The sequence below is a fragment of the Oryzias latipes genome, chromosome 11 (genome assembly GCF_002234675.1).
Source record: "Oryzias latipes chromosome 11, ASM223467v1".
Classification (NCBI taxonomy): Eukaryota; Metazoa; Chordata; class Actinopteri; order Beloniformes; family Adrianichthyidae; genus Oryzias; species Oryzias latipes.
In genome coordinates, this window is record NC_019869.2 from 24028871 (window position 1) to 24056578 (window position 27708).

General features: G+C 37.8%; 3 protein-coding genes across 4 annotated transcripts; 1 reads left to right on the top strand and 2 right to left on the bottom strand.

Annotated features, from left to right (window-relative positions):
• The first annotated feature begins 336 nt into the window (after positions 1-336).
• Positions 337-7353, top strand: LOC101170691 (brain acid soluble protein 1-like). The gene is made up of 4 exons (XM_023960192.1): positions 337-440; positions 2667-2897; positions 6748-6789; positions 6873-7353. The coding sequence occupies exons 1-4, from the start codon at positions 356-358 to the stop codon at positions 6884-6886; spliced, it is 372 nt and encodes a 123-aa protein (XP_023815960.1). The 5' UTR covers positions 337-355; the 3' UTR covers positions 6887-7353.
• LOC101155823 (2-iminobutanoate/2-iminopropanoate deaminase) lies at positions 7344-12029 on the bottom strand. Of its 2 annotated transcripts, none has more exons than XM_023960191.1 (6): positions 11836-12029; positions 10696-10801; positions 10357-10411; positions 10217-10285; positions 8274-8329; positions 7344-7715 (listed from the first exon to the last, which is right to left on the bottom strand). In XM_023960191.1, the coding sequence occupies exons 1-6, from the start codon at positions 11898-11900 to the stop codon at positions 7659-7661; spliced, it is 408 nt and encodes a 135-aa protein (XP_023815959.1). In that variant the 5' UTR covers positions 11901-12029; the 3' UTR covers positions 7344-7658. The 2 variants fall into 2 exon arrangements, with proteins under 2 accessions (XP_023815959.1, XP_023815958.1); XM_023960190.1 differs by lacking the exon at positions 11836-12029 and adding an exon at positions 11639-11780.
• Positions 12030-14877: 2848 nt separating this feature from the next.
• Positions 14878-23829, bottom strand: LOC101155570 (serine/threonine-protein kinase 3). Its single transcript, XM_004085225.4, has 11 exons — positions 23644-23829; positions 22341-22421; positions 22088-22216; positions 21798-21912; positions 21396-21560; positions 20706-20873; positions 20483-20620; positions 20259-20384; positions 19963-20161; positions 17105-17298; positions 14878-16966 (listed from the first exon to the last, which is right to left on the bottom strand). Exons 1-11 carry the CDS (start codon positions 23667-23669, stop codon positions 16808-16810), a joined length of 1500 nt encoding a protein of 499 aa, XP_004085273.1. The 5' UTR covers positions 23670-23829; the 3' UTR covers positions 14878-16807.
• Between the last annotated feature and the right edge of the window lie 3879 nt (positions 23830-27708).

The window sequence follows — 27708 nt, forward strand, 5'->3', positions numbered from 1 at the left end:
GTAATTTCTAACGTAATCTTCAAAGTCCCAAAACCCAATATTTATAAATCTGTGTACACCTCAGCTCTTTTAATAATGGACAAAAGTACATATACTTTAACATAAAAAACAGAAGAAGAAACATTACACACTTAAAAAAAAGTAATTTGGGGTGAAAAAATCTCAACCTGAGACATATTTTTACAGCATTTAATTTTTGTTCTTAAGGTAAAGCAGTTGGACAGTTGGAAAGTCGAAACACCAGAAAGGTCAATGACTTGCTTGCTTACAGATACCCGCGTGCGTGACGTCATCAGCGCAGTGAGCGGCAGCGTTCCCCTGCGTGCTCCCGCACTCCGCTGCGGTATCAGGCAGGATGGGATGCTCCACCAGCTCTCAAACGACAGCGGTTGATACTACTCTACCCAAACCGGAGGAAAGTAACGGTGCCAGCACCACTGGTGAGTCTTTTTACCCCCCTTTGATGTGCCTCAAAAAGAAAAGTATACAAATAAAATGTTTGAACCAAACTTTATTTATAGCAGTGTTACAGTTATGTTGGCTCATTAAAAGTACTTTCAGTTGAATGTACAAAACACTTGATGCAATTATGCAAAAAGACAATTTTTAATAGGTGCTACTTAAAGTTGAAGAAATGCTATAAATAGCCTCCATCAAGTCATGAAAGTATCTCTGTCTCCCTTTTGGGAGCTGCATTGTCATTCTATTATGGCAGTAATTATCCCTCTCAGATAAGGATCATTGGGAGACTTGTCATTGGGTTTCCCTGAGCATTTCCACCGGATTAGAAAGTTTACTGTCATTATTTAACCGTGGTTCCTGGCTGTGTCCTTCACCAAGTGGGACTTGAGGGCAGCTTTGGTGTCAGTCTACAGTTTCAGGTGGAAATCGAGAAGCTCCTGTGAACACTTTTTCTGTTGTAGTGGGGTCAGAGATGACCTAGAGTTGGTAAGATGTAGTGTGGTAGACTTTTTTTGCCGGAAAGTTTAACATTTTTTCAGAAATGTTTGCTCTTTATTTTAATTTGCTATTTCGACTGCTCATGCAACAGGAAACTGCATACTTCAGATCTTCCTGCAAAAAGTGACCAAATAAAATTAAACTTTAAGCTTCACACATTGACTTTATCAGCTGAATGACAATGAGCAGCATTCCTGTCGCACTGGTATCACTGTCTTAGAGGTCAAGCTGATATTTGTCAGGATATTTTTTTCTTTTTTTGCACATGTGTCCTGTGAATTTCCCTAGATTGTGTCCTCTTCAAAAGACACGTATTAACACAAAGTTCAGTCACTTCAAAATGCATTTGGCACATTCAAGTTCCCAGTCATCAATTGTCAATAACAACTTCATTGAAGCCTTTTTGTGGTGTGTTTTACACAATTTTGGCTTTTTAGAAACCTTCAAGGGAATAATTTTGCGATTCATGCAAATACCCTTCAATGCAAATTGTTTCCCTTCAAAAACGTCTTCAAGGAAGTGATGCCACTTGAAACCAGAAACACAGCAACTTGCTCACAGAGCTGTGAACTATGAGCGGGTGGTTAATGTTTGTTAAAAACAGCTTTTTTTCTGAACGTGTTATTATTTAACTACAAAAAATCTCAGCAACAAAATATAATTCACTGATTATGGTAAAGTAATGGATGAAGAAAAAAATCTTTGTTTCTTAGCGATGTTAATCTTCTCAGGCTTGCATTTTTCAAATTATTTATTAAGAAGTGTGGGTGTTCTTTGCATGCTTTACCACCTATAGAAGATTTAAATAACAAATACACTATAACCAAGGATCCAGGTATTTTTCTTTATAAATCTATGTTTAGACTGCCAATCATAAGCCATTGGGAATGAACCATGAACAAACTCTTCCAGGTAATTTCGATTTATTCAAGCATGCAAACCTCTTATAAAGTTGGCACTAAAAACTTGAACATCAAGCAGGAAATATTACTAAAACATTTTACTAAAGCATTTATTTCCCACACATTGGCTTTGTGTTTGTGCAGTCACCTGTTTTGCCATGATTTGAATGGTATGCTGGTTCAACATGGAAAACCATAAAAAACTAAACATTTTGTTTGACAGATAATAAAAAGTAAAAAGGGTTGTGTCCGAATTCCGTCACTACTCTCTATGTAGTGCCATTTAGTAGTGTTGTCTAAATCTACTCCAAAATCGAGCCACAAGAGTACTTATTGAGTGCCATAAAAATGTCCCAGAAGTCTGCATAGAGGCAGTGTGCATCAATGCTCTCCAGGCTGGCGAATATAAACCACAATGTTTGAGGAATTTTGTGGGGGGAAATTATTTTAATTTTTTTTTTAGAAACCATTCAAGTTTTCATCATCAGAACACAGTGGATTCATAAATAGTTTTCGCAAAATGTTCCTATTTATTAAGTTTTTACTTCAGGAGATTGGTGACATCATACTTCCGGATTGCACTATATAGTCCCTGCACTATATAGTTTTTTACTAGTTAGAGTAGGGAGGGAATTCGGACATAGCCTAGATATTTTACTATTGATTCAGACTTTAAAGTGTATAAAAGACAAAAGTTTTTACTTTTTTCTTGCGTCCTAGATAAATTGTGATATTTCCAGCATTTTGGTGGAAAATCGTTGTTGGGTTTGCTTTTTATTTGTGTCATGAATTTGTTCCCCAAAGGAGCAGCCAATGAGAATGGAAAAGTAGCTGAAGACGCCGAAACTCTTCCAGAACAGGCGCCTGTAGAAGGCGGTGATGTGAAGCCGGACAGTGAGCCTGCTGCAATAGCCACGACTGCAGGCAGCACTTCTGCTAGCCCACCAGCAGGAGAGGATTCTCCGCCCTCAGCAGATATTCCACCGGCAGAAGCACCACCAGCAAGCTCCTCAGAGTCTCCAGCTCCCGAGCAAGGTGCGTTCAGTTAACCATTCGTATCAAATTTGATACACACATTTCTGAGACCCTGGCCTCATTAGTATTCAAAACGTTCCATTTAAACTCTGCCCTGTAGTTCATTATCATTCCACTAGGGGCAGTAGAGGGGCTTTTCCTGCTCATTTTAAAAATGCAGGTTCCTTGAAATCTCAAAAACACTTTTGCCAGGAAAAGTTTTGCTTATTTTCAAATCGTTATGCCAAGAATAGCTCACATATTGTTATCAATGTTTTTAAATGACTACTTGCTGTATAGAAAGATGCAACATTTGTCAATAAATAATTAATAATAATGCAATTAAACTGTATTAAAAATTATTGTGTCAAATTTAAGAGAGTGGGTAAATATGGCGCTTTCTGAACACTCGTGTCAGTATTTTAGCAACTGTAACTAACATTATTATGAACAAAAACTTACCAAATCAGCCAATGTATAATAATTCATTTGATCTATCAAATAAAGATTTGTATAGTATTTTTTTGTAGATTTTATCAAAGGGTTTATAAACATCTTAATGACAGTAAAAATGTTTATTTTTTTCAATTATTTGATGTCTTTACAGGGTCAATACATTTCACATTTTTGCCAAAAATGTTTACACTGTGAGAAGCAGAAACTTTTTCTTCAGTTTTTGTTAAAAACTTAACAATTTCATTGCTGTACTGTGAGTTTACTGAAAAATAAAAGCTGTTAGCTGAAGGCCTCATCTTAATTATGCACAATATTTTCAACGCAAATTACTCCCAGAATGCAAATCGTCAAAGACAAACCACCAACTTCCCGGGGGGTTATAAATGCAGATTAGGATGTGGAGGACATGCATGTTTCTCTGCGGGTTTTGGTAAAACTGGTCAACATGAACACATCCTCGTTTGAGGTTTTTTCCTCTGATCAACGGTAACCTGAGCAATCCTTCCTTTTGCTCAGCTACATATTGTCCCTTCCGCCTTCCGTTTGACCTTTCCTCATTGCAGTAACCAGGCAGTATCTAACAACACATGGTTTGAGTCGAGCTCATAATGAACACAGCAGGGGGTCCGCTGGAATGTGTTTCTAAGCCACAACTCCTAATTATGTTATCATATGAAAAGCTGTCATCGGATTGTGTTTCATTTTATGAATCATCATCCCGATGAGTAAAAAAAAAAGGTTTTAAATGGAGTTGTTTGGACTTTTCGTTTAAATTCATATAAAACTCACTGAGATTTATACCAGTTCACCGACAGTTTTTAGACAGACTAATGCTTTTGACCGTAATGGTCACATTGTTTGCAGCGTTAAAGGCACATAAAGGTGTGGTGCATGTGGAGCTGTTATACACCAACAGTGCAGTCAAGGCTTTCGTTCCCATCTGTTCATTTAGTGCTTCGTGATGCAAATGACAACTAACCCAAATGTCTGTGAGGTCAGATCCTAATTTACCTTTTTTGCTAATGCAAAGTGACTGTCACTGTGTTCAAACAAAGGCAGTAAGTCGAAACAGAGGACACGACAATGCGGGGTTTCGTACCAGCTTTTTTTGTTGGAGTTAACCCTTGTGCTATCCTAGGTACTTTACCATTGGGAGTTGGGTCATCTAGACCCACTAGACAGTGCTCTGAACCTTTTTTCTTCAATGATTTGTGATCTTCACTGGTGTCCATGGATTACATGAAATCCTCTCCACCTTTATCCGCCTTTGTCATGGTAGGAATAACACGTCAACGGTCATCTTGACCCCGTAGGATAGAGCAAGGGTTATAGGGAAAAATTCTAAGCATTAACAACAACAACAAAACATTTCGTTTAGAAAAAAACTGAATGTTTTCTCATGGTTTAAATTTGAAGAGAAAGATTGTGTTCTTCAATTTTTTAAATGGTTTCTTCAACAACACTTTTGAAGCAAAAAAAAAAAAAAAAGAAATCCGTTTTGATGTGTTGTCCTTGAAGCTGCAGACAAAACAATAATGTAGGAAGAGTAGAAACAGACACTATTCCCCACAAACCAAGCCCACACAATCCCAAATTTGATGCAAACCAGGAATGATCAAAAGTTACAGTTTCTTTCAAACACCACTGGGGGCAGGTTGCAGAAGGACGCAATTCTACATCGACAACAATGTAAAGCTTTAAAACTGACATAAACATACATTTTGTTTTGGGGAGCCGTGGTGCAGAGGTAGAGTGGTTGGCCTCTGATCATAATATCCCAGGTTCAGTTCCTGCCATTTTCACTCCTGTGTCAAAGTGTCCTTGGGCAAGACACAGAGCCCCACATTGCTCCTGGTGGTTATGAATTGCTTCAGAGGCACTTTAACATTGAGAGTGGGGTCATCTAGACCCACTAGACAGTGCTCTGAACCTTCTTTCTTCAATGATTTGTGATCTTCACTGGTGTCCATAGATTACATGAAATCTTTCCACCTTTATCCACCTTAGTCATGGTAGGAGAACACGTCAGTGTAAGGGTGGGGTCATCTGGACCCCACAAGATAGCACAAGGGTTAAATTATCCATGCAGTGTTTATATGTCTAAGACATAAAATGCTACCAGTCAACAATTAAAAAAAAAAGATTCATGGGTGAAAATCAATCAGACAAATTTGGATAACATCACTGATTTAGATCCTATCATCATATAAAAGACTAAAAATGATAAAGCTGGGGTCCCTTCATCACTATTCTGCGTATAGCTGCTTATGCCTCGCTCCTTTCCCTCCCATTCTGGACATACACAAATTCTACTTTTCGATTTCCTCAGTAATTTACTTTGATTTGATTATGCATATGACTTTCAGTAACATCCCATTGTGTAAGATGTTTTAAATGTGGTAAAACGTCATTTGCAGCTTTAGCTCCACTTCCTCTGTTTTGTAACAAAATCCAAATCCTTTCTCTCCTCTTGATTTTGACCCCTGTGGCCTCCAACCGTACTCATCCTCAGCTCAAGCTTGAGCACAGGCCTGCTTCGCTGTTCTGCGTTTCTTGCTAAGTCTTTGTTGTCTGTGGTCTCATTGAGGTGCAATCTGAGTCCACTGAGAAACAGGAGGACGCCAAAGCATTGGGCGTCCACCATGTCGGGCATTGCCGCCTTTTAACAGCCAAGGGAGTCAGAGGATTGAGTGTCACACAAGCAGAGCTAAATCGGCATCTGATCCCTTTATTACTTTAAAGATACCTTTTTTTTAAATTCACAATTGAAAATCTTCCATGCGTGATATTTAAGAAAGACTGCAAAACCAGCCCCCTAAGAAATATGTCAACAAATTCTTACCCCAGACTGGCAGATTTTCTTTAAAAAAGCAAGACAAATAGTCTACCAAGATTTTTTAAGACACGTTTTCTTAAACTAAGATTATTTTGCTTTTAAAAACTTCCTAGATAACATTATTTTTTCTTGCAAGACATAAAATTAGAATTTTTTTCTTGAAACAATGGTCTTTTTATTGTCTTAAGGTTTCTGTTTTTGTAGATGTGATTCAAACAACTGAATCTCACCTTCAATATTTGTGTTGGGACTTTCTGTAAAAAAACTGGTCAGGTGCAAAAGTCCCACTCCGTAAAGCTTTTGTCAAAGCTTTACCGGTGGTCTTTTAATTGTGATTTGCTGTTTTTAGCTCAAATCAAAAGCCTGTGTCATTTTCAGGGACATAATTTCTGCATAGCGGCAGTAGTTCATCAAAAATTCAACTCTGAGGTGAACAGAGTCTTTAATATGTTTGAGGTCTACATTTAGTCACTTGGAGAAACTTTTAATCTTAGAAAGTTTTGTGAATACGGCCACTGATAATCCCTTCAAACTTGTTCGCCATGTTTCCACAACTCATCTGTACAATTCTCCCTGTAGAAGCTGCTGCGGCGGATTCAGAGCCAAAAGAGGAGGCGGCAGGTGAGCAGGTCTTCATTTTTTAACACCACCAGATCCTCAAAATAACATTTATATGATCTCCTATTCTCTCTTTGTGCTTCCAGATTCCAACAAGTGAAGCATGGCATTCCACTGAAAAACTCCCTCCCTCTTTCTGCGTGTGTGAGCGATACATGACTGTGCATGAATGTGAGTGTGTGTGTGTGTGATAGACGCCGTCTTGTTGCCAAGAAGCTGACTCTGTGGTGAGCACCACGAGTCAGTTCTTCAGTCACCACTGTGCCTTTTTCCCCTGAATGGAGTAAGCTGTACATGGATCTATTGTGGGGGGTTTATTTTGATAATAGCACATTACCATCTAAAACAAAAGATTGGATTATCAATAGAAATGTCTATTTATTGTCTGAATGTTAAAATCCAAAGGTGTATGTCACTTAAAGGGTTCCTTGAAGAGTTATTTCTGACTTTTACTGTATTTGAATAAAAACCAAAGCCAACTTTTATTTTCATTATGCTAGTTTTAGGTGGTGTGCTTTGATTTGATGATTGTATTTGTAATAAGGATACTCCAAAAAAAAGGTAAAAGTGCTGTCTGCTTCATTTATTTGCTAAATTTCATGATTTCTTAAGGTTTTGATGAACCTTGAATCCACAAAGAGCCGTCAGAAAAGTCAATAAAGCGCAGCACTCAAACAATGTTTAGTGAGGGCTTTTCTTTTGGGGACAGATTTGAGTAAACTTAGACACATCAAATCTTAGTTTACTTTGCTATTACTTACTTGGTAAGAATTTCACATGAAGACAATGTTCTGTTCTTAAAGTTGGAGACTATTTTTTTTCAATCACATCTAAAAGTGAGGCTACAGCTTGTTGGTGATGGGGTCGCCTAGTCAGGAGTCAGAGAGAGGACCCAGGACTGCAACTGCCTCAATTTCCACCAGAGCGCCCTGAACGACAAAGAAAACAGCGTATTTCCATCATATAAAACAAAATGACTTTTGCTCTGTTTCCAACTAGTGTTTTTTTTTTATCTCACTTTGACATCAAATCAACAAGCAGACTACCTAATTTGTCTTCTAAACTGAAACTGGCTCTTATTTGGGGAGATTGAGCCACTCATATTATATTTTAAAACAATCTAAACAACACAAATGATTTTTTATATGGTCCTGAATTGGACACATATGAAATCTACCCCCCCCCCCCCCCCCCCCCCCCCCGTCCCGAGAGGAGAAGATAACTTCCCAAACGAACATCCATGTTTACTTCAGTGAAAATAGTGTGCTGTGTTTAATGTTGTCTTACGCACATGCAGGTCACTTTGAACACAGAGCAAAACATATGAAACACTTAAACGACTACATTCCAGATAGTGAAACTGTATGTAGGAACTTTATTTTATAAATGAATTCATTTTCTGACCCCCAGCTCAGTGATGGACACCAAGCTAACCCAAAAATAAATGAATAATAACTGTGTATAATGCGGATGTTTTTTGTACTTACTCTGGGTAAAGCAGCAACTTGGTAAGCAGCTCTGGCAGGAAAATTACTGCTGAAAACTGCAGAAAAAGTAATTACCGGTATTTATGTATGTCTTTAAAAATATATAATATATATTCATATATTTTCACTACAACAGAATGTTTTTAAATTAATATTATTAACTTTATATTGATGCAGCAACTCCAAGCAAAAAAAGCTTCTTTTTTTTTTACTAAACAAAGAACCAATAAAGGTATCATTCTATATTTTAAGTGTATCTAGATTATCTTTTTATTTTTTATGACACATTTATTTTACAGCATATTTTAATCAAGAGTTTCCTCAAACAATTACATTTCAACCTCTATGTCAATTTATTTTTTGGTTTAACGCGTATTAATTTGTTTGCTACAACTGCCTAGGCCTCAAAAGCAACAACTTTTAAATTTAAAAAAGGGTGATTCTCATTGACAGCATATGACTAAATTCTATTTAAAAAAATGTACTTTAGTATTTCATAAATGTATCATATTAATTTGATGGTTAAAAAAAGATATTTTTACTAATAAAAAGGTGTTTTTGAATGTACCTATAAAGGAAATGTCACTAATATCATTAGTGCCTATCAATATAAATTAATGTGGATAGTTAACACAAATGTAAAAACATTTCAAACTGAAATCTACGTTCAAAATTAAAACCACGTAAGTCACAGCAAACAGATGGTCTCCATCCCGTCTCCAGGGTCAGAGAAAGTTCCCCCCGCTTGTAAGGAGGCAGGAGCCGAGGCGTGTAAAGTTATTCCACTGAGCAGCAGTGCTTGCTGGGAAGGCTAAGGTTCCACCTGTGCATTAAGTGTGCAGCGGTGTCTGCTTACAACCTACTGGACAGTGCAGCATCCATTACAGCTGACTGCTGTGATCAAGAAGGATAAGCCAGGACTCACTGCTCAACTCATACAGTAACAAAAACAAACACATTTTGAACTGCTGTCAGGAGAAATCTGAAGTAACCAAACTAGTTTGACTTCCAAAAAAATGAGTGAATGAGTGAATATCGCTTCACTGTTAAAGAAACGTAGACAATTTTCATCAAGTAAATCCAGATAACATTTTTAAGCGAAGTAATTGTAACTTTTTTTACAATAGCTACACACACAAAGCTTTGTGTAATAAGGCCTATCACTGGGCTCTGCTGTTATTTGATTTTTCTGATCACTTAAAGTTGGTTTCACTGATGCTTTTGGGAAAATAATCTGATTGATTTGCGCCTGAAAAAATCACAACCTGTGTCCCGTAGGTTCTGATTAAACAACTGTCAAAAAAACACCTGAAGTTTTCTTAATTTAAATTTGGCTTAATGGATAATCTAAGCTGTGCAAAATCTGGACTAAAAGTTGCCTCCGTGTCAATATCATGTCCAATGTTGACTTCTAAAATGATGAGACATGGTTAAAAAGCAGCTAAAAACATATTTTTTAAATGGCTTTTTTATAATTCTTTTTATATTCTGTGTTTTACCGTGTTTTACTGTGAGGCACTTTTTCACTTTTATCTTGAATGGTGCTCTACAAATAAAGTTGATTATTATTACTATTAATATAAAATCAAAATAAAGGAATGTTAAGATCAGTTAAAGCGATAAAAAAAAAACATTCAACAGCACAGATAACAGCTGGAAGCCAAGCTGTTGTTAGTTTTAGATGAACAATCAACTATAACGATAATAAAGCAGATTAACCCTTGTGCTATCTTAGAAGACCCCCCCCCCCTTGCATTGACGTGTTCTTCCTACCATGACAAAGGTGGATAAAGGTGGAAAGATTTCATGTAATCCATGGACACCAGTGAAGATCACAAATCATTGAAGAAAAAAGGTTCAGAGCACCGTCTAGTGGGTCTAGATGACCCCACTCCCAATGTGAAAGTGCCTAGGATAGAACAAGGGTTACGAAAAGGGCTTACATGAAGAGTAGACCTCATTGACACTGTTGAAGTCATCGATGTCCTTAAGCAGCACAGTGGTCTTCACAACTAAAATAAAAAATTTGAACGTTTTAAAATGTAAGTGTAATAAATAATAAATGAATAAAGAAAAATCTCACCATTGTTGTAGGTACAGCCGCCAGCTTTGAGGATTTCTCCCATATTAGTCAGAGCCTGATGAAGAAGGAAAATATAAACTCAGTCACAAATAAATCTCTTTTTTTTTCAACTCAAATAAAACCTAATCACACATTTTTAAACATGTTAAATTTCAAATTACTTTTTTTAGGAACTCTGATTAATGCTACTGCATAAATCCTAAAAAGAAAAATATATCTACAATTACAATCTCGGTTTCTCAGTTTTCCACTAGTTTTGGCAAATAATCTAAAGCAAAACATTGATAAATGCATAAAATTTCACACAAAAAATGTATTTTCAATCTGGTCATCTCCTACCTGTTTGGCCTGTGCTTGAACTCCTCCCACCACTAGCTGACCAGTGACCACGTCCATTCCAATCTGACCAGATATGTACATGGTTCTGTCCACCAGCACCCCCTGGCTGTGGATGCAGGGAAACACAAGCTCACAAAAAAAATACAAGGAGAGTAAGGTTGGGCAATGTAGAAGTACTCATTTGATCATGATTTGAAATACATCTAAAACTTAAACAAAAAGAAAATTGGGCTGGAACAAATATGTGGATTAGACTTGTAAATATTTATAAACTTTAAGTCTAGTACACAGTTCCTCATAACCTTTATTTAACTTTTATTACATCATAAAGCTATTGCAATCAAAATATAACAAATATGCAACTGAAATGTAAATTACAGCACTGAGGGAAAATGACAATGTTGTCAATAAAGTTTAGTAATAAAAAATGAAATTAGACAACAGGACATGTTACAGCTGCTTCCTCAAAACTGTTTTTTTTCCATTTTAAAACAATATCTTTATTGTAAAAAAAAATAAAGACATGACTAAATATCAGTGTTACTTTTGTTAGTATAATTATTTTTATTTTTTCATTAAAAACTAACAACAAAAATGTTGTCTTGTATTGTAAGTTGCCTAAAATAATACAAGAAATATAGGAGTAGATTTAATAGATCGACAATGTTTTTTGTATGTAAATATATTTGAATAGTAATCATAACAGCTCTAAATCAAATATGCTTTTTTTTTAGCAAATTGATCTAATTAATTTAAGTAACATAAACAGAGCCTTAAAGTCAATAACAAATAATAAAAACAAATGTATCAACCTATTTTGCACCTATCACCTAAGTTTTCCTTTGATCTATTGAGTTTTTGGCTGGTGATTTTTATTGTTATAAACATGACTAAAGTTTTCTTCTTTTAATACCAGAGAATCAATCAGATGGTAAATCCTTACCTGTATATCCCCTGTCTGATAGGAGCTTTAGGCGTGAAAATAATGTGTCGTTTAATAGTTGCCATTTCAACCTAATCTGAGCTCCTACTGCTCTGTAAAAAGTTAACTTTCTGTACTTTATGCTGCGTTCAAGGCCAACATGAGTTCAGTGAACAGAAAGGCCCGCCTATGCTCACACATTTCTCTTTCATTCTTACCTGTATGGGCCAATCGCTGCCGGAGCTGAAGTGGTGTAAATGAATTTCCTGTTAAGTGCAGACATGTTCAGAATTGCGAAGATATTCCTTTTTTACTTTTCCAGTGAAAACTGCACGGAAGCTGATAGCTTAAGAGCTGACAGAGCTGCAGTATTGGACTTTGGAGAAAAGGTGGTAGTAAAAAACGTACACGGACGCATGCGCAATGTGTGTTTCAAAGTCCTCCATGATTTTCGACAAAATTTGACGGTTTACGGTACAACTTTGAAAAAAATAAATACATAGCAAAAACACAGGGAAAATAGAAATCTAAGTTTCGGCAGCATTTGTTCAAATACATTTTCTGAATGCTAGAAAAAATCTAAAGAATAGTATGTTATTTCAACGTTTCTGCTCGTCTTTGGCCAGGATTCCCTTGGAAAAGAGGTTTTAAATCAAAATGGGACTTTCCTGGTTAAATAAAGGTTAAATTAAAAAAAATCTCCGAAAAAACTTTAGTAGTTGTTTTTGCCCCCAAACTTTATTGAATGTATCAATTCAATACACAACAATGCAAAACAGCAACAAGGAAGGAACAAGCCAGGGGGTTATTATTACATTTTACACAAATACATTGAAACTGACGCACAGATCAAATGTTTTGAGGTCAGATTTTCTTATTGTGTTCATGTAATGTTTGAACTCATTGATAAATGTATGAAAAATGAGGGGTTATGATTTGTAACTTTGGGTTTACGAATGTACCATTTGCATAAAAACAATAAAAGGTTCATTATTTATAATTGTTCTTTTTCATGAGATGGAGAGTGGGGGAGGCCAAACATAACATGTTCTAAGTACAGGCGAAAGTCTGGGTCAATGTGGGCAGAAATGAAATGACAAACTTTAGACCAGAGAGTGGTGGAAAAAGGACACAACCAAAATAAATGTACAGCATCTTCAGGGTGTTCTTGACAAAAAGAGCAGGTTAGATCAGTATCTTCTTTGAATCTTTGCAGATATAGTTTGGATGGGTAGAATTTATGGATTAGTTTAAATGAGATTTCTTTCACTTTATTGGTTAAAAAGTATTTTGCTTTTAAATTCCAGATATTTTTCCATTCTAATTGATAAACTAAATTATTCCAATGAGGAACTACATAGGGAATGGAAACAAAATCCTTCTGAAAGAGTGAGCGTATACGGCGATTTGCGTTGCACGAAGAAGAAAAATAACTTTGGCCTATTTCTATTTTTGTTGGATCAATTGGTAATAAAGTTGGACTCTGCAATGATGAGCTTTTGAATAATGTAACACATTTTAGTAGTTGTCATTGCTGCAGCAGGCTGTCATGAAGAGACATTTCTCTCCCTAACATATTTTGTTTTTTAATTTCTGTTATTTTTTTTGGCAATAAACCACTTTAAATCTCCACAGTTTTTATATGTCCTTAAAAATGCCTTTTGAATAAATACTTGAAAAAATTGTCAGAAAACTCTTTCCGTTTAGTAATGGAATGTACACAGTATTGAAATATTTTTATCATACCCTTAATCATTGCTTGCAATTTTTATGTTCAAATAAAAGTGTTTTCAAGTAAAAGAAAAATAGTTCAGATTTTTGCTCATAGCATCTCCTCCCAGTCGAGTAACCCTTGGGCTATCTCAGGCACTTAATCGTTGGGAGTTGGGTCATCTAGACCCACTAGACAGTGCTCTGAACCTTTTTTCTTCAATGATTTGTGATCTTCACTGGTGTCCATGGATTACATGAAATCCTCTCCACCTTTATCCACCTTTGTCATGGTAGGGAGAACACATCAATGCAAGAGTGGGGTCATAGGATAGCACAAGGGTTAATCCTTGCACATTTTTCTTTTCCCAGTTTTGAGTCTGAAATATATGCGTGTATATTTTATTAATTATTATTATTTATTTTTGTTTATTTATTTAGATGCAAAAAAAGATCGCTCCTGACTTGAAAGCTAATTCAAACTAGTGCTATAACATTTCTTGATCACTTAGTGCCCTTTTTCTCTGCTTAAAAGCAGGTCTGGTCCAAATTTGGTGGAATACACCTGTGAGCTTTGGTTTAACGGTAGGCTGCTGTTGTCTGACCTAGAGAAGTGTGTTGCAATAAATCAATTAATAATTTACACCTCCATAGCATTTATAAAACTTTACATTTCCTTCAGAGAAACCCTTAACAAGAAGTAGTTTATTCAAGTATACTCAGTATGTATTAAAAGTGAGGCAGTATACCAGAAGTCTACTTTTAATATATCTTATATATTGTCAACTAAAAACTTCCAATTTAGTCTGAAGAAGTATTGGGTTAGTACTTCCTGCACAACACATAAATGGTGTTTACTACATAAATGGTCTACTACATGGTGTACTACATTTTGCTAAAGGAACTCAAACTGTTGGTGAGCATAGTTTGCTTCAAAAGTGTGAGGTTCTCAGACTCTGGGGCGAAACTCTTAACAGGAAGAGGTCTGTCAGATGTAAAGCCACAGATGAGTCAGAGGAATATAAAGTTACCAGCTTGCATTATAGGCGTCACATGGATCACTGCTTCAAGCACAGTTTAAAAGTTGTAGTAACCAGTCAGCCCAAATCAAGAGGAGACCTAAAGCTGCATGTTTGATGGGGCATTTGCAGGGAAATTTGATTCATCCTATAGAAAAATATTGATCTAAAACACTAATCCGAACTAATCTCTAATAACCTGAAGAAGAAAAAACAAGATATTAAACCTGGAGTAGCCATGGTTTGAGATGAGCTGGACAGAGGAGGAAAATCACTTCAAATATGGACCTTTTGCAGACATGGGAAAAAATTGCTGATGTGTTTAATTTCTGTTGTAGAAAGGCAGCCATGTTCAGATGTTATATTTCCAAAAGATAGCAACTTTCATAAGTAAATATAGATTTTTTGTAATTAAATTATTGCAGATTTATCTACATTAAAAAAGAAAAGAAAACTGGGCTGTATCAAATATGTTGATTAGAATTGAAAAAATGTATAAAACCTAAATTCAGTAAACAGTTCTTCATAAACTTTTTTTTTAACTTTTATTACATCATAAAGCTATTGCAAACAAAATATAATAAATAAGCAGTTGAAATGTAAATTCTTCATAGGCTCTACACCCCTATATCAGCACAAAAGGAAAATGACAACGTTAATAAAGCTTGGTAATAAAAAAAAAGTAATTTTAAACAGTACGTCCCAGCCAAAACTTTAGGACATCATTTTCTTTTTTTAATATTTTGGAGCAAACCTTTAATTAGAAAAACAAAATGTAATTGCAGTACTTCTTACTATGCTTTCTGTACAACATGCTTTCACTCTAAACATAGTGAGTAGACTTCAAATCCAATGTAGTCGTATTCTATGTCATGAAAACGAAGAACACGGGGTTATTTTACAGCATTGGTTGTGTACATAAACAGCCGCTTCAGAAAGCCAGAGAGACGTGTAACAGTTCAAAAACAGTCACATCACATTCATGTGGAACAACAAACGACAGATATGCTGTGCATTCAATCGAGTTATGATTTGAATAAAAAAAAGCATAAATTAGATTAAATAATTCCTTAATATTAGACACTAGAAAGCATTTTCTGTGAAAATGAATGGGTCAATGGCTCCGTGATATGAAAATAGTCACACGCCAGGTTGTCTGTATGAAGCCTTTCCAATGTCTACTTGGTCATTAGAAATGTAATCTTCAAATAAACTTACCTGACAATTCCTAGGAAGCAAATAAAAAGCTATATAGTTTTCAGGTTATAAGAGATGTATTTAAAAGCACACAAGACATACATAGCAGGAATTCAGTCAATGGATAACACATCAAGTCGAGAACACACTTGTGTATTATTGTTGAAATCTAAAGTTATCCTGAAAAAAAAAAAAAAGAAATAAAAACAAAAGCAATGTTTTTTTTCGTATCCTGTTTGTTTACGACCACAGTAATAGAACCGTTGCTACAGCTCTGTTTAGGTCATTGAACCCATTATTGAAGTAAAGGAGGGTTGAACAATCCAGGTCTTTGAGATCCACGGCTCTGCTCGTGTCCACTGTCAATTATCTGGATCAGGTGAATCCAGCCAATCAGAACCTGCAAATCCTCAACGCAGGTAGTCAGCAGTGAATAGAGAAGAATTCGTGGTAGATGTCTAGAAACACAGCTGAGCAGCCCTGATGTGAAGGATCCAGTCCCACAACAGGAAAAAGCTCAAACATGACACTGAAATCATCCCATCATGTGATTACCTAGAAACTATAGTACATACCATTGCTTCTCATTTTCATGTCTTTAAAGTTGTCACTTTAAAGATTGATAGTAACCTGGGAAAAGTGGTTCAAGAGGCACTGACATACTTGGTGTCTTTTTCAGACCTAAAAAAAACAAAAACAAAAAAAACTTTTATGATTCTTCTATATTTGTGTTCATCCTAATAAAGATTTGCTGCTTCAGCAGTTTTCTTCCCACTTATCTACAAGAGAGCAAATTGGTGAAACTAAAGACAGATTCAATTTAAAAATGTTAAGGCTTTATCAGCTTCCTCATTTTGTTTCATCTTTGGTCATGGACGAAGCTCCACAGCTTTAAATGCAGGTTCGTTTAAGCAAGGCTCTATATTTACATTTGACAAATCAAATAGACATATAAGTGGATCACTTCATTTTGTACTAGGCATGCAACTGAAAACAGGAAGTTCTGTTCAAGACTCTCGGGTGTCAAGAGGCCTAGAGTTACTTCTCTTTTCAGCCAGAATCAGCTCCACAGAACACAATTGTCTTTTTTCCAAACTACATCCGCCTGCTGAAAGGGAAATTCGTTAACTAAATGGACAGAAAGAATCCCAACTTCATTCAAAGACAAGTTAGCATTTAGTCTGGACAGCAGAGGGAGTTCGACTCCACTGTCGCTGGATCTAAAGTTTCATGCTGGTTTGGAACACACGACGGCCAGAAACCCTCAGAAGTTCTGCTGTCTTCTCTTTTTAGCATCCATTGCATCCAAGATAGGCTGGCGTTTGGCAGTGTAGCGCTGTCTCAGCTCCTCAATCTCTCGCTCCATCATGGGATCTAAGGCACTCAGGCGCAGCTGCAGCTCTTCAAAGTCCAGGTTCTTCAACTGGTTGACCAAAAAAACAAAACAAAAAAACAGCAATAAACTGTAAGAACACTTGACTTGTTGTGCCCTTTTAAAATCATGGAGCCCGATATTTATGAGGTTTTTTTTAATGGGGAATAATACACCTGAGAAACTCACAAAGTCAAAGTCTCCATCCTGAGGAACTTTCCAGTTGTCTGGAAAGACGTTTTTGGATTGGATGTGGTAGCCGGACGGCTCCTGCAGCTGGTTGTGGTTGTAGTTCTCTTGCTGTTGGGTTGCCTTGTTGGAGTCCTGCTTGTCAAAGTAGTCCATGAAGGCTGGACGGATGGGCTGTTGGGCGGTTGGATTCCCTGGGAAGTTGGAAGAAGCCCTTTGTTACTAAAACGGGTTTGGCCATTTTTTACGCTTTGTACCAAAAAAAAAAAAAAAAAAAAAAAAAAAAAAAAAAAAAAAAAAAAGAGTATAAACATTTATGGAAACTAGAGTTAAAACATTGAAGACAAATAACTGCAAACAATTTGCTATTTGTACACTTTGCCAAATATTTTCTCTTAAATTATTTGATGGTACTCAGGACCTTTTCTTTAAAAACTGCAGTTGTTAACCCTTTACCACCAAACGTCACCGGTGACACCTAAATAACACTCTTTGACAGATCACGTTATCAACCTGATTTAGCTCAGTGATTTTCAACCAGTGCGCTGCGAGGGTTAAGGCCCGTACACACCGGGACGAATATTCGCCAGGCGTTATTCGCCACGTTTTTTGTGTTCACACCCAGGCGATTTTCGCTGACGATGAGCCGAGCGAACATGCAATTTCATTCCCTGACATTAGATGGCGCTTAATGTAAAACAGAAATACTCCTGTACACAAGGTGGCGCTGCGCAACTTTACGATTCTTAAAGTCGCTTTTCACTCAGAAGAAGAGAGCAAGTATTTACACGCTTGTCAGAATCATACAAAGAAAACACGGGGATATTTTAGAATGTCCGTCATTATTTCTTCGCGGCTGTGTAGACGCTACTTGGCGTCTATCTTCTTCGCTGGTATGTGTGCTCAGCAAGGCAGTTTAGAGTCTGTGTCTTTCATATGGAGGCTGAGAAAAACGGTAGCTCCTCCCACTTGCATTCTCAAATTTGGAGGCCGCGAATTTGATGCGTGACTCACGTTCGATGTAAACAGACAACAGTTTTAAAAGAAGTGGGCGGTGTCCGCGGCACACGCCTGTGCAGAACCGGGACTAGTGATCCGTACGGATCAAGAATCATCTGTGGAACCCTATTAGCTACCCGTGGGGACCCGTCTCAGACGGTGTAAAAAGTAAATAAAATACTGAAGCTCAAAGACTGTCCGGCATCACAACCACTGCTTTTCACTACAACTCCCACGATGCATTGCGTTAATGTTTCTCTTACTGCGCTGCTATCATGAAGCACAACAACCGCAAGAATCTGTTCTAACAGTTTGTAAATGTTCTTGCTGAAATCAGGAAAGTTCAAGTTTGTTTTGAGAACCGAAGAATTACAGTCAGAGATTCCAGTGTTTGGTCCAAGTCAGCTTTATAAAGGAAACAGCGGCTTTCTTATGTTTGGATTGGAGGACAAATTCAGTTTTATCCTTTACTTTCACTTTTGAAAAACTTGAAGTTAAGCCTAAATATAAGTAATAACAAAATCAAAGAATCAGCATTAAGGTGAAGTGTCCCACAGACGCATTTAATCAAAATGAAACTATTTAATTTGATTTATTTCGGAATCTGAAAGATGTTTTATTTTGAAAAAATTTCCCGATTCTCTGTTACATCCGTCTATGTCACTCTTGACGCAGAACAAGGCGCTCTTCTCGGTCACGTGATAGATTATTTCTAAAATCAAACTCAGGCAAACTCCCAATAGAGAGTACTTCTTTTTTGCACCATAAGTGTGGGAGGGGGAGAGGATGATGACACCTGTGCGATGTACAATGAAATGCCTTTCAAAATAAAAGCTCAGAGTTCATCTCGTCATGTCTCTGTTCCTCCATCATAGTATTGCTACAATAATCGTCTTAAAAGGCCGGTTCGTGAAAACTTTCTATGTTGTCATAGCGTTCCGCAGCGTTAAAAATGTTGGGGACCATTGGTGTAGATCAATAGAGACAACAGGAGTTTCTCTTTTAAAAAGGAGTTTTAGTTGCTGGTGTACTGCAAAAAGTGAACCTTGGCTCAAAAAAGGATGAAAAACCCCTGATTTAACCGATTCTAACGTAGAGAAAAGTAGGTTTGCACCGATATGCAACACATTATCGATACAAAGCCGCGTTTTCCTGAATCAGCTTATTGATTACGGATGAACTTCACTACTGTAAAGTTTTACATATCAGTGGAAGGCTGCTTTTCTCCACCGGAATTATGTTTATTGTGTAAAAAGATGACAAGTAACAGTAGCTGAAAAAATGTCAATTCGGCCATGGAACACCCATTGAAAGTTAAACCGGTTCTATCTTCGCCAGTGATGGCGACCAACGGTTTGAAAATTGATGATGGAGGAGGAATGAATAATTACGGTTTGTGCACGGCCAGAATTCTATGACACCAAGTCCTTTATATAGCAGAGTAGAGCTGTGGAGGAGAAAAAGCCTGGAGCAAAATTCACGCGATTTGCAACCCTTTGACATTTCACACCAAGCCTCTTCCCACCGTAGGTGGCGGAGATGCGTTAGTAAACAGTAGATAAATAAGAAGCCCCTCCCTGCTTGTCCAGTGTGAACACCAGGGGCTAAATGCACATTCAAGAACCCCCCAATGAGACCACTGGGATCTGGAAGAAACAGTCATCTTCTAGAACCAGGAGCCAGAACCAAACGGGGGGAGGGAGGGGCCTATAGCTTTTACCTCATCCCTCCATCAACTCTTCAAAGTTCTCTTTAAAACACTGAATAGTATCAAACAAACATCCGTTTGACAAAATTATATTCTGCGCACTCCTATTTTAGTCCTATGTTAATTCTAATTGTTAATTCTGTTTTCTTACTTCTCATGGATCCGTGGTCCTCGTGCTCCTCTTTATCATCCGTGTTGATGACCATGGTGCCCAGGTCGTCCAGGATGGTGGTGCCATGCTCGATCATGGTCTGAGCACCATCACTCATCGTGCCAGTGGCTCGCATGGTCCCTGCACCCTCTGAGCCCGATTTAACCATAGTGTGCGAGTCCACCTCTGTCTCTTCTTCCTAGATGGAAAGAAAAAAAAAAAAAGACCATCCATATAAGGTTCTCTATGGGAAAGTTTAACTACATCACTACTGTTTGGTTTTTTTGGTAACGTACAGAGTTGTCCTCTTCCTCCTCCAGCTCTCTCTGCTGCTCTTGCTGTCTTTTAGCTTTCATCTCCATAGCTTCTGTAATGAGATCTCTCAGGATTGTGACAGGCTTGGCTTGGCTGATAAATGGATGCTGGAGAACGAAACAAAAAAACATATTATTGCTTAAAGCAAATTGTTCTGCATAATTTAATCAAAGTTACACGTGGGCTTTATCTTCCTTCTTCTGACCTGAAGCAGCTGAGTGGCTGTGGCTCTCTGCTCAGGATTCTTCACCAAACACTTCTTGACAAAGTCTGTGAAGTCATCCGACCAAAGCTCCGGCTTCCTGAACGTAGGAGGAGGGTTGGTGGGGATCATGAAAATGGCCTGCAGGGGAACGTTTTTTACAGGAAATGATGAGAAACAAAAACAAAGGAAAAGGAAGATTACGAACAAACATTTTAGCACTCACTCTCATAGGATGGATGTCGGCATATGGAGGTTTGCCTTCTGCCATCTCGATGGATGTGATGCCCAGAGACCAGATGTCTGCAACACAGTTGTAGCCGATCTCTTGGATCACCTCTGGTGCCATCCAAAACGGGGTACCAATCACTGTGTTTCTCTTTGCCATGGTATCCTTCAGTAGTAAGTAAACAAGAACATCATTTGGCTTTAAAGTCATGCTCTGATGAAAAGGGTGGGTTTTTCTTTTAGCTTTTTTCCTGCTCTGCTTAATTCTGATGCATCCACTTGTAGACGACTACATCCACGAACGTCTTCGTATTCCTCGTCTGAGCTGGCATCTAGATCAAAACTGGTCCGGTTGGATTGTTCCAATATTGCTCGCTATTTTTGTTGCAGCGATAATGTTAGGTTAGGGGTGTGAGGAGGTGTAAGCAAAAGGGAGAGTACAAACAGCTCTCAGATATGGGTGATGGGGAATGGGGGCGTTGCTCCACGCTGCAACTCAGAGGTGAATTTCCTGTGTCCTAGGAAATGACACAGGTTTTTGGATTTTGGCTGGCTGAAAACAGTTTTATCGTTATTGGGAGCATGTTTAAAATAGATCTAAGTATGATTTGTGTGGATCAAAAAAAAAAATTCCAGACCAAGTTACACAAATCAAATAAACATAAGTGGATCATTTCTTCTTGTTTACCGTCAACTGTCCTGCTACTCCAAAATCTGCCAGTTTCGCGTGACCCTCAGTGTTGAGAAGGATGTTTCCAGCCTTGATGTCACGATGAATCTTCCTCATGAAGTGAAGGTATTCAAGACCCTTCAGGGTTGATTTAAGGATGGTGGCAATCTCATCTTCTGTCAGCTGGACCATGAAAGCAAAGCAAAAACAAAACAAAAAAGGGCAGGGCGAGATAAACCTTGGTGTTAATAAAAGATCAGGGTAGTCATAAATAAATACATTATTTCTTCAGCCCAAATAGACTAACTGTAGTCAAAATTGGATTATTTCTGCTTCTTTTAAGTGTTTCTTTTCAAGTAGGGAAGAAATCTAACAGATCAATCTTACAACACATTCTAACCATAAACTTAAAAGGCTCACCGTCTTGTTGCGGAGTCTGATTATGTCAGAAACGGATCCAGCTCCGCAGTACTCCATGACAATCCAAAGGTCTGTGTTTTTGAAGTAGCTGCCATAGTATTTCACTACATAAGGGCTGGAAAGAGGTTCAGAGCAAAGTTTGTATTTAAACCTCAAAAAAAGGGAAGTATTCCTGCAAACATCAGAGTGCAGAGGAGCTTGAGTTTGACTAATTCTTTGGATAGTTTTGATCATCTAATGTACTCCACATGACACGGATAAGCATTTGCAGAGACATCTGGAATTCTCACCTGTCACACTGCTGCATGATGGAGATCTCTTTGATGATTTCCTGTAGATCTGACTCCACTGGAACCTGCTTGATGGCCACAACCTGTCCTGACTCTTTATGAATGGCTTTAAAGACACTGCCATAGGAACTAAGCACACACCAAAGCTAGTCACACACCACACCAGGGTGCGCAAAACCAATGTATAACACAACAATCAACTGTAAAAAAGGAAAGTACAGGATGAAAAGAAAAAAGGAATCAAAGTTCTTACCCTTCACCAAGTTTTTCTAATACATCAAACACTTCCTCTGGCTGTTTTGTCAAGCTGTCCTCGCTCAGCTTTTTCAGCTTGCTGCAGTTTAAAGAAAGTCATCTTATTATTGACATCAATAGACAATATAAATAATAAATAGCCCAGATAGTTTTAGGTAATGCAGAGGGAACAATATGAGATTTATTTACTCAATTAATATAAATACGTTTTAATTAATTTTGCTTTGATTACCATATTTAACAGAGAGCAAGAAACAAATAAAATGTCTACCAAAAAAGACAGATTTGTTAATTGTTTATTGCTATCAGTATGGATTTCAACACAATAGTTAAGACTTGAAGTGTTTTCTTAGTTTTTCAATAACAGGCTTAAAAACAGCACAACTAGAAATCCTCCAATGAAACGGCTTTCAAAAATGACCAGGAAGTGACTTCATGTTACTTGATTAAGGCCCTGTGGGTTTTTGCTCGTCATGTGAAAAGGTTTTAAGAAGATGTAGTTTCACTCACTCAGGATTACTGTCAACCATAAAAAGTATTAAAACCTAACTTATTTTGTCAACACAATGATACTGTATTAGTAAAATTCACATTTAATTTCAAATATAAAATTCAATAAAATGAGGAAAACCAACAAAGCAACCAAATAAAAAAGCCAATTGTGTGTGCAAAGTCTGATTTATGTATTGTACTGTATATGATACAACAAAATACAACTGAATTAAACTTTATTGATACAAAAATTGGAAATTACCTTGTTACTATAGCTCTAATAAAAACAGCAGATAGAAAATATTTCTATAAATATTAGGTTATGAACATGTTAAAGTTTCAAATGTATTTAAAATTAAAATATAATGCCAAACAGAAAAGTACATTATATGCTTATGATGTAATTGCATAACAAAATAATACTTAACTGGTTTTGAAGAACGCAATAAATTAAATTACATTTTGTAAATAAAATTTGCTACTGTTTTCGTTATTTTAATTGCTGTACGCGCACGTTTTAAATACATTAAATTTGCCTGTAGGGACAAAAGGCAAGACGTTTTATAAAATGTACACTTTTTTGTTGTTCCTTAAAATTGTGATTAAAAATGTGTCACCGTTTCGAAATTTCAACGTCAATTTTGAAGTGAGGAAGTACAGAATAGTAGGGCCTATATCCATGTAAATAGAAAGTTTCAAACAAAACCACTGGAGTTTAACGACTAAATGAGTTAGCTTAGCATTAGCTAGTAGGGGCTCAGCTAGCATCCGATTATGCTAAAGTTTGAACAATTGGAATCTTTACAAACCTTTTAGGCGCGGTTGGCTCCATCATGAATCAACTCGAAAACGTAAATTTAAGGAGCGCTTTTAAAAAAGATTGCCGTTTTGTCACTATGGAACGAACGTGTGAACATTGTCGGCAGACAAGACGCGTTGTTGTCAGAAACTAGCAGAGGGCCAGCTGAGATGGGCGCTTCATCTTCTTCGTGGAATCTAGTGAGGGCAATGCACAAAAGATCTAACGCATTACCGCCACCTCGCGGCTTCAAGGGTTACCTACAAAGTCGGGAAAACGTGGCCTGTGTTTTTTATGAAAGAAATGACAGCAAAAAAACAACAACTTCAACAACAAACTCAAATTGCACTGTAATTTTTTGTTTAATTTTTAAAGATGTAATTTTAAAGTTATATAAATGTTTTCACGTTACACTGGCATTATTTTGGAAACAAAGAATTGATTTATGTCCGAGGAATAGTATGTACTAATTTTAGATTTTATTGGGATTCATTTAAAGGGTATGGGGCGCCGAATGTAAAAATTAACCTCAGGAAAATTATGTCTCAGTTTCACCACATTTAGACATTTCTTTCCCATAAAAGGGCCTATATTATATCAATTTATTCCGATACAGTGGGGCAAAAAAGTCAGCCACCACTTGTGCAAGTTTTCCCACTTAAAAAGATTAGAAAGACCTGTAACTTTCATCACAGGGATACCTCAACTATGAGAGACTAAATGAGAAAAAACAATTAAGGAAAGTTCAACTCAATGCTTTGTTACATACCCTCTTTTGGTAATGACAGCAGTCAAACGTTTTCTGTAAGTCTTCACAAGGGTTTCACAAACTGTTGTTGGTATTTTAGCCCATTCCCCTTTAAAGATTTTCTATGGGGGTTGCGATCTGACAGGCTAGGCCAAACCAGGACCTTGAACTGCTGTTAAGAAGCTACTCCTTTTTTATCCGGGCAGTGTGTTTGGGATCGTTGTCATGCTAAAAGACCCAGCCCCCTTTCATCTTTAGTGCTCTTGCTGATGGAAGAAGGATTCACTAACTAACTCACTGTGAGTCGTTCCTGGCTTGAAGCAATGAGAGGGAGCAATTTCTATCACCTCCACCTATGCCCGTTCTTCCATTGCCTTTCTGACTGCTCACGGTTTATGGCTACAACACGAGGGTCTGTTTAGGATGGCGACTGTGCTTATGAGGCCGTGTCAATTCACCAAGATTCCTCCCCCCAGCTGATCTATGTGGACCGCGACTGCTGCACCAGAGATGCCGTGTCCAGGGCAGCTGACGTATTTTTGGTTCAAACTCATCATGTTTTCATTACATGTTCCAAATGTTCCAACTTCTCAACCAATCAAATGGCCTGATTCGTTCCAATTTCAACTCTGAAACTTTGGGGGTCCAATCAGAGAGCTGGATTTGTTCCAATTTCTCGCCCCCGCCCCCCTTCTTTTACTGTCATGACTGCCGTCTTCCTGGTTGGACGTAAGTGCTGTTTTTCCTTTGATTTAACGAGAAATCGATGGTTTTAAGTGCTGAAACGATGTTGAATGTTTGTGTTTTTATTAAAAGATGCGCTTTTAAATTTTGAAACTTTCACTTTCTGCTCACAGTTGTGAGAGCCTTTAACTTCTTCGGTCTGATGTTGTATCTTTTCCTAAATCCCAGCATCCTGGGACCAGCATACTCTGTGTCTTCAAGTTCTCCAGCCGGCAGAAAAAGTGGGAAAGGGCTGTGATTGAGCAGGAAGCTGGACTCCTTCCTGCTGCTCCAGCTGTTTCCTTGCAGCCTATACCTGCAGCTGAAGGGCTGTCCTTGGTTCAGGCGGGACAGCCCTTCGACGACAAGATGCCAGAGGAGAAGACGCCTCTGCAGCAACACGTTCCAATGATGAATCCTAGCCGCCCCTGAGGCTCCACCACCATCACCTCCTCCTCCTCCTGAGCGTGTGCCCAGGACCACCGCCTTCAGGAGGAGGAAAGTGTTGGAGGCAGCAGCTGCAGCACCAGAGCAAGACCTTCCAGCAGGGACAGAAGTCCGCCGACAGGTTGTGCAGACCACCTGCAGAAACGGATTTCTGGGACGCCTAACTGCGCAGCTGCAGACGGGAAGAGTGTGGAGGAATGGAGGGAAGAAATGAAAAGATCCAAGGACCATTAAAGACTATTAAAAAATATATTTTAAATATTTAAATGTATTATATATTTTAGTTTTTTGAAAACGTTTTTTTGAAAACGTTGAAAACGTTGCTGCAAAGCTTGTGTACTTTTATTTAAACAGGTAAAAATTTGGGTAAAAATAAGGTTGAAGGTTTGTCACAACATAGTTTATTGAAACAAAACAGGATGTGAAGAAGAACTCTACAGAAGTCATTCTAACTTATGTAATGAATAAACATAAATCTTTGCAATTAAACTAGACATATGAGCTGCATTTCCAAACTGTACATGATATTTTTGAAGCAAAACACCAGCAGAGATGAAAACATCTGAAAAACACCAAAAAGAGTCTTCCTGATGAATTGTAGCTCCATCTTCTCGCAAAGCGTACACGTTTTAAAAGTCTGCATCCCTTCAGGGAGCTTCAGGTCCCTGAATAAATCTGAAAAAGAAGCACAAAACATTACAAACTGTTATCACAAAGACTTCACATCACTTTGAGGCTCTGATTGTGTCTTAGGTCAGACAAGGCAGCTCAATCCAACACCTGTCACCCTCAGAGTTACATCATGTGTCCCTTTAATTCACACAATGACACCTTTTTCACCACTGAAATCATTTCAAACACCTTTGTGATTATTTTACAGATTTGTCTGTAAAGTATCACAATTTTATTTTTTGTTTTGATTGCCCAAGGTGGGGCTCGAACTCACGACCGTCCACACCTTCTCCCCCTCTTCCCCACACAGAAAAGAATGGGCGACATCAGCAACAGTCTTTATTTTTCTGTGCTGTGAACAGTTGTCATGAATGATGAAGCACAAGAACTGCAATAACCCGGAACCTCCACTGGTGTTTTCTTCTGTTTTGTCTCAGAAAGGAGTTTTTCTGTGCAGAAATTAAATCTTGTCTCAACTAAGGTCCGTCAAACTGCCTGATGCGCCCCCTGGTGGCGGCTGTTTGCAGCCATCTCTGTTTCCTCCACATGTTCAGGAGGGGTCCTGAGGTTTCACTGGTTCCTGGTTCTTTGTGGACGTCAGAGGCAGAGCTGGGGAACTGATGTTCAGTTGTTTCAACTAAACTAGAGGATACAATCACCAGCAGCAGGAGCTTCTACAGCCTGATATTATTTTTATCTTTTGTGTCTCCAGGTTGTCTTTTTGGCAGTAAAAGTGGGTGAGGGCTGTTCTGTTACAGCTAAAGGACTGTCTTTTGTTCAGGTGGGACAGCACTTTGACTTTGCTGAAGTCAGAGAAGTTGCTCCTGCCATCATCATCATTATCATCATCATCATCATCATCAGAAGAGGAAGAAAGCCGAAGCAGCAGCTTCTGTATTTTAGAGAGGGCCTCCATCATGGACACATTTTCCATCAGGTGTGGCCACACATGCAATGCTGGTGTCTCCTATAATGTGCAGCTGTCAGTAGGAAACGTGTGGAGGAAGAATAGGAAACAAAAGACTGAAAGGTGATAAAAGTTTATTGGATTGAAAAATAGATACAATTTCACAGACATTTCGTGTTCTGCAGTTTTTCTTGAAGCTGTAACGATTTGTGCAAAATCAACATTTTATGTAGGTTTGACACTAAATGTAGCTTATTGACACATTTTAAAGTGCAGGATGTGAGGAAGAAGAACTGTTCAAGATTCTAACTTTGACAATAAATAAACATAGAACAGATTTTTTTTTTTTTTAACTTGTCCTGTCCAACAGCTAGGCAGTCCTGTCCAACAGCTAGGCAGACAGATGAGAGCTGAGGGCCTCTTGTGTTGGACATATTTTATTTTAACAAGAGGGGTTATTAATCTTCAGACAAACCAAAGGTATGTCTGAATAAACCCCTTTTGTAATTGAGGCCAAACTTTATTAATTTCAATCATGTTTGAAAATCTTTGGTGTTGGACCGGACGGAAAAGGAAAG

What these genes read in the sequence shown, in the direction of transcription:
- LOC101155570 (XM_004085225.4), bottom strand. Translation starts at nt 23,669, where the DNA reads ATGATGGAGCCAACCGCGCCTAAAAG. An exon ending in ATCATGCAGCAGTGTGACAG is followed by an intron (nt 21,913 to 22,087) that starts GTGAGAATTCCA and finishes ACCTCTTTCCAG; the next exon opens with CCCTTATGTAGTGAAATACT. An exon ending in TCAGACTCCGCAACAAGACG is followed by an intron (nt 21,561 to 21,797) that starts GTGAGCCTTTTA and finishes TTCATGGTCCAG; the next exon opens with CTGACAGAAGATGAGATTGC.
- LOC101155823 (XM_023960191.1), bottom strand. Translation starts at nt 11,900, where the DNA reads ATGTCTGCACTTAACAGGAAATTCATTTACACCACTTCAGCTCCGGCA. An exon ending in TTCAAGCACAGGCCAAACAG is followed by an intron (nt 10,412 to 10,695) that starts GTAGGAGATGAC and finishes CTTCTTCATCAG; the next exon opens with GCTCTGACTAATATGGGAGA. An exon ending in AAGTTGCTGCTTTACCCAGA is followed by an intron (nt 7,716 to 8,273) that starts GTAAGTACAAAA and finishes TTTGTCGTTCAG; the next exon opens with GGCGCTCTGGTGGAAATTGA.
- LOC101170691 (XM_023960192.1), top strand. Translation starts at nt 356, where the DNA reads ATGGGATGCTCCACCAGCTCTCAAACGACAGCGGTTGATACTACTCTA. An exon ending in TAACGGTGCCAGCACCACTG is followed by an intron (nt 441 to 2,666) that starts GTGAGTCTTTTT and finishes TGTTCCCCAAAG; the next exon opens with GAGCAGCCAATGAGAATGGA. An exon ending in GTCTCCAGCTCCCGAGCAAG is followed by an intron (nt 2,898 to 6,747) that starts GTGCGTTCAGTT and finishes TTCTCCCTGTAG; the next exon opens with AAGCTGCTGCGGCGGATTCA.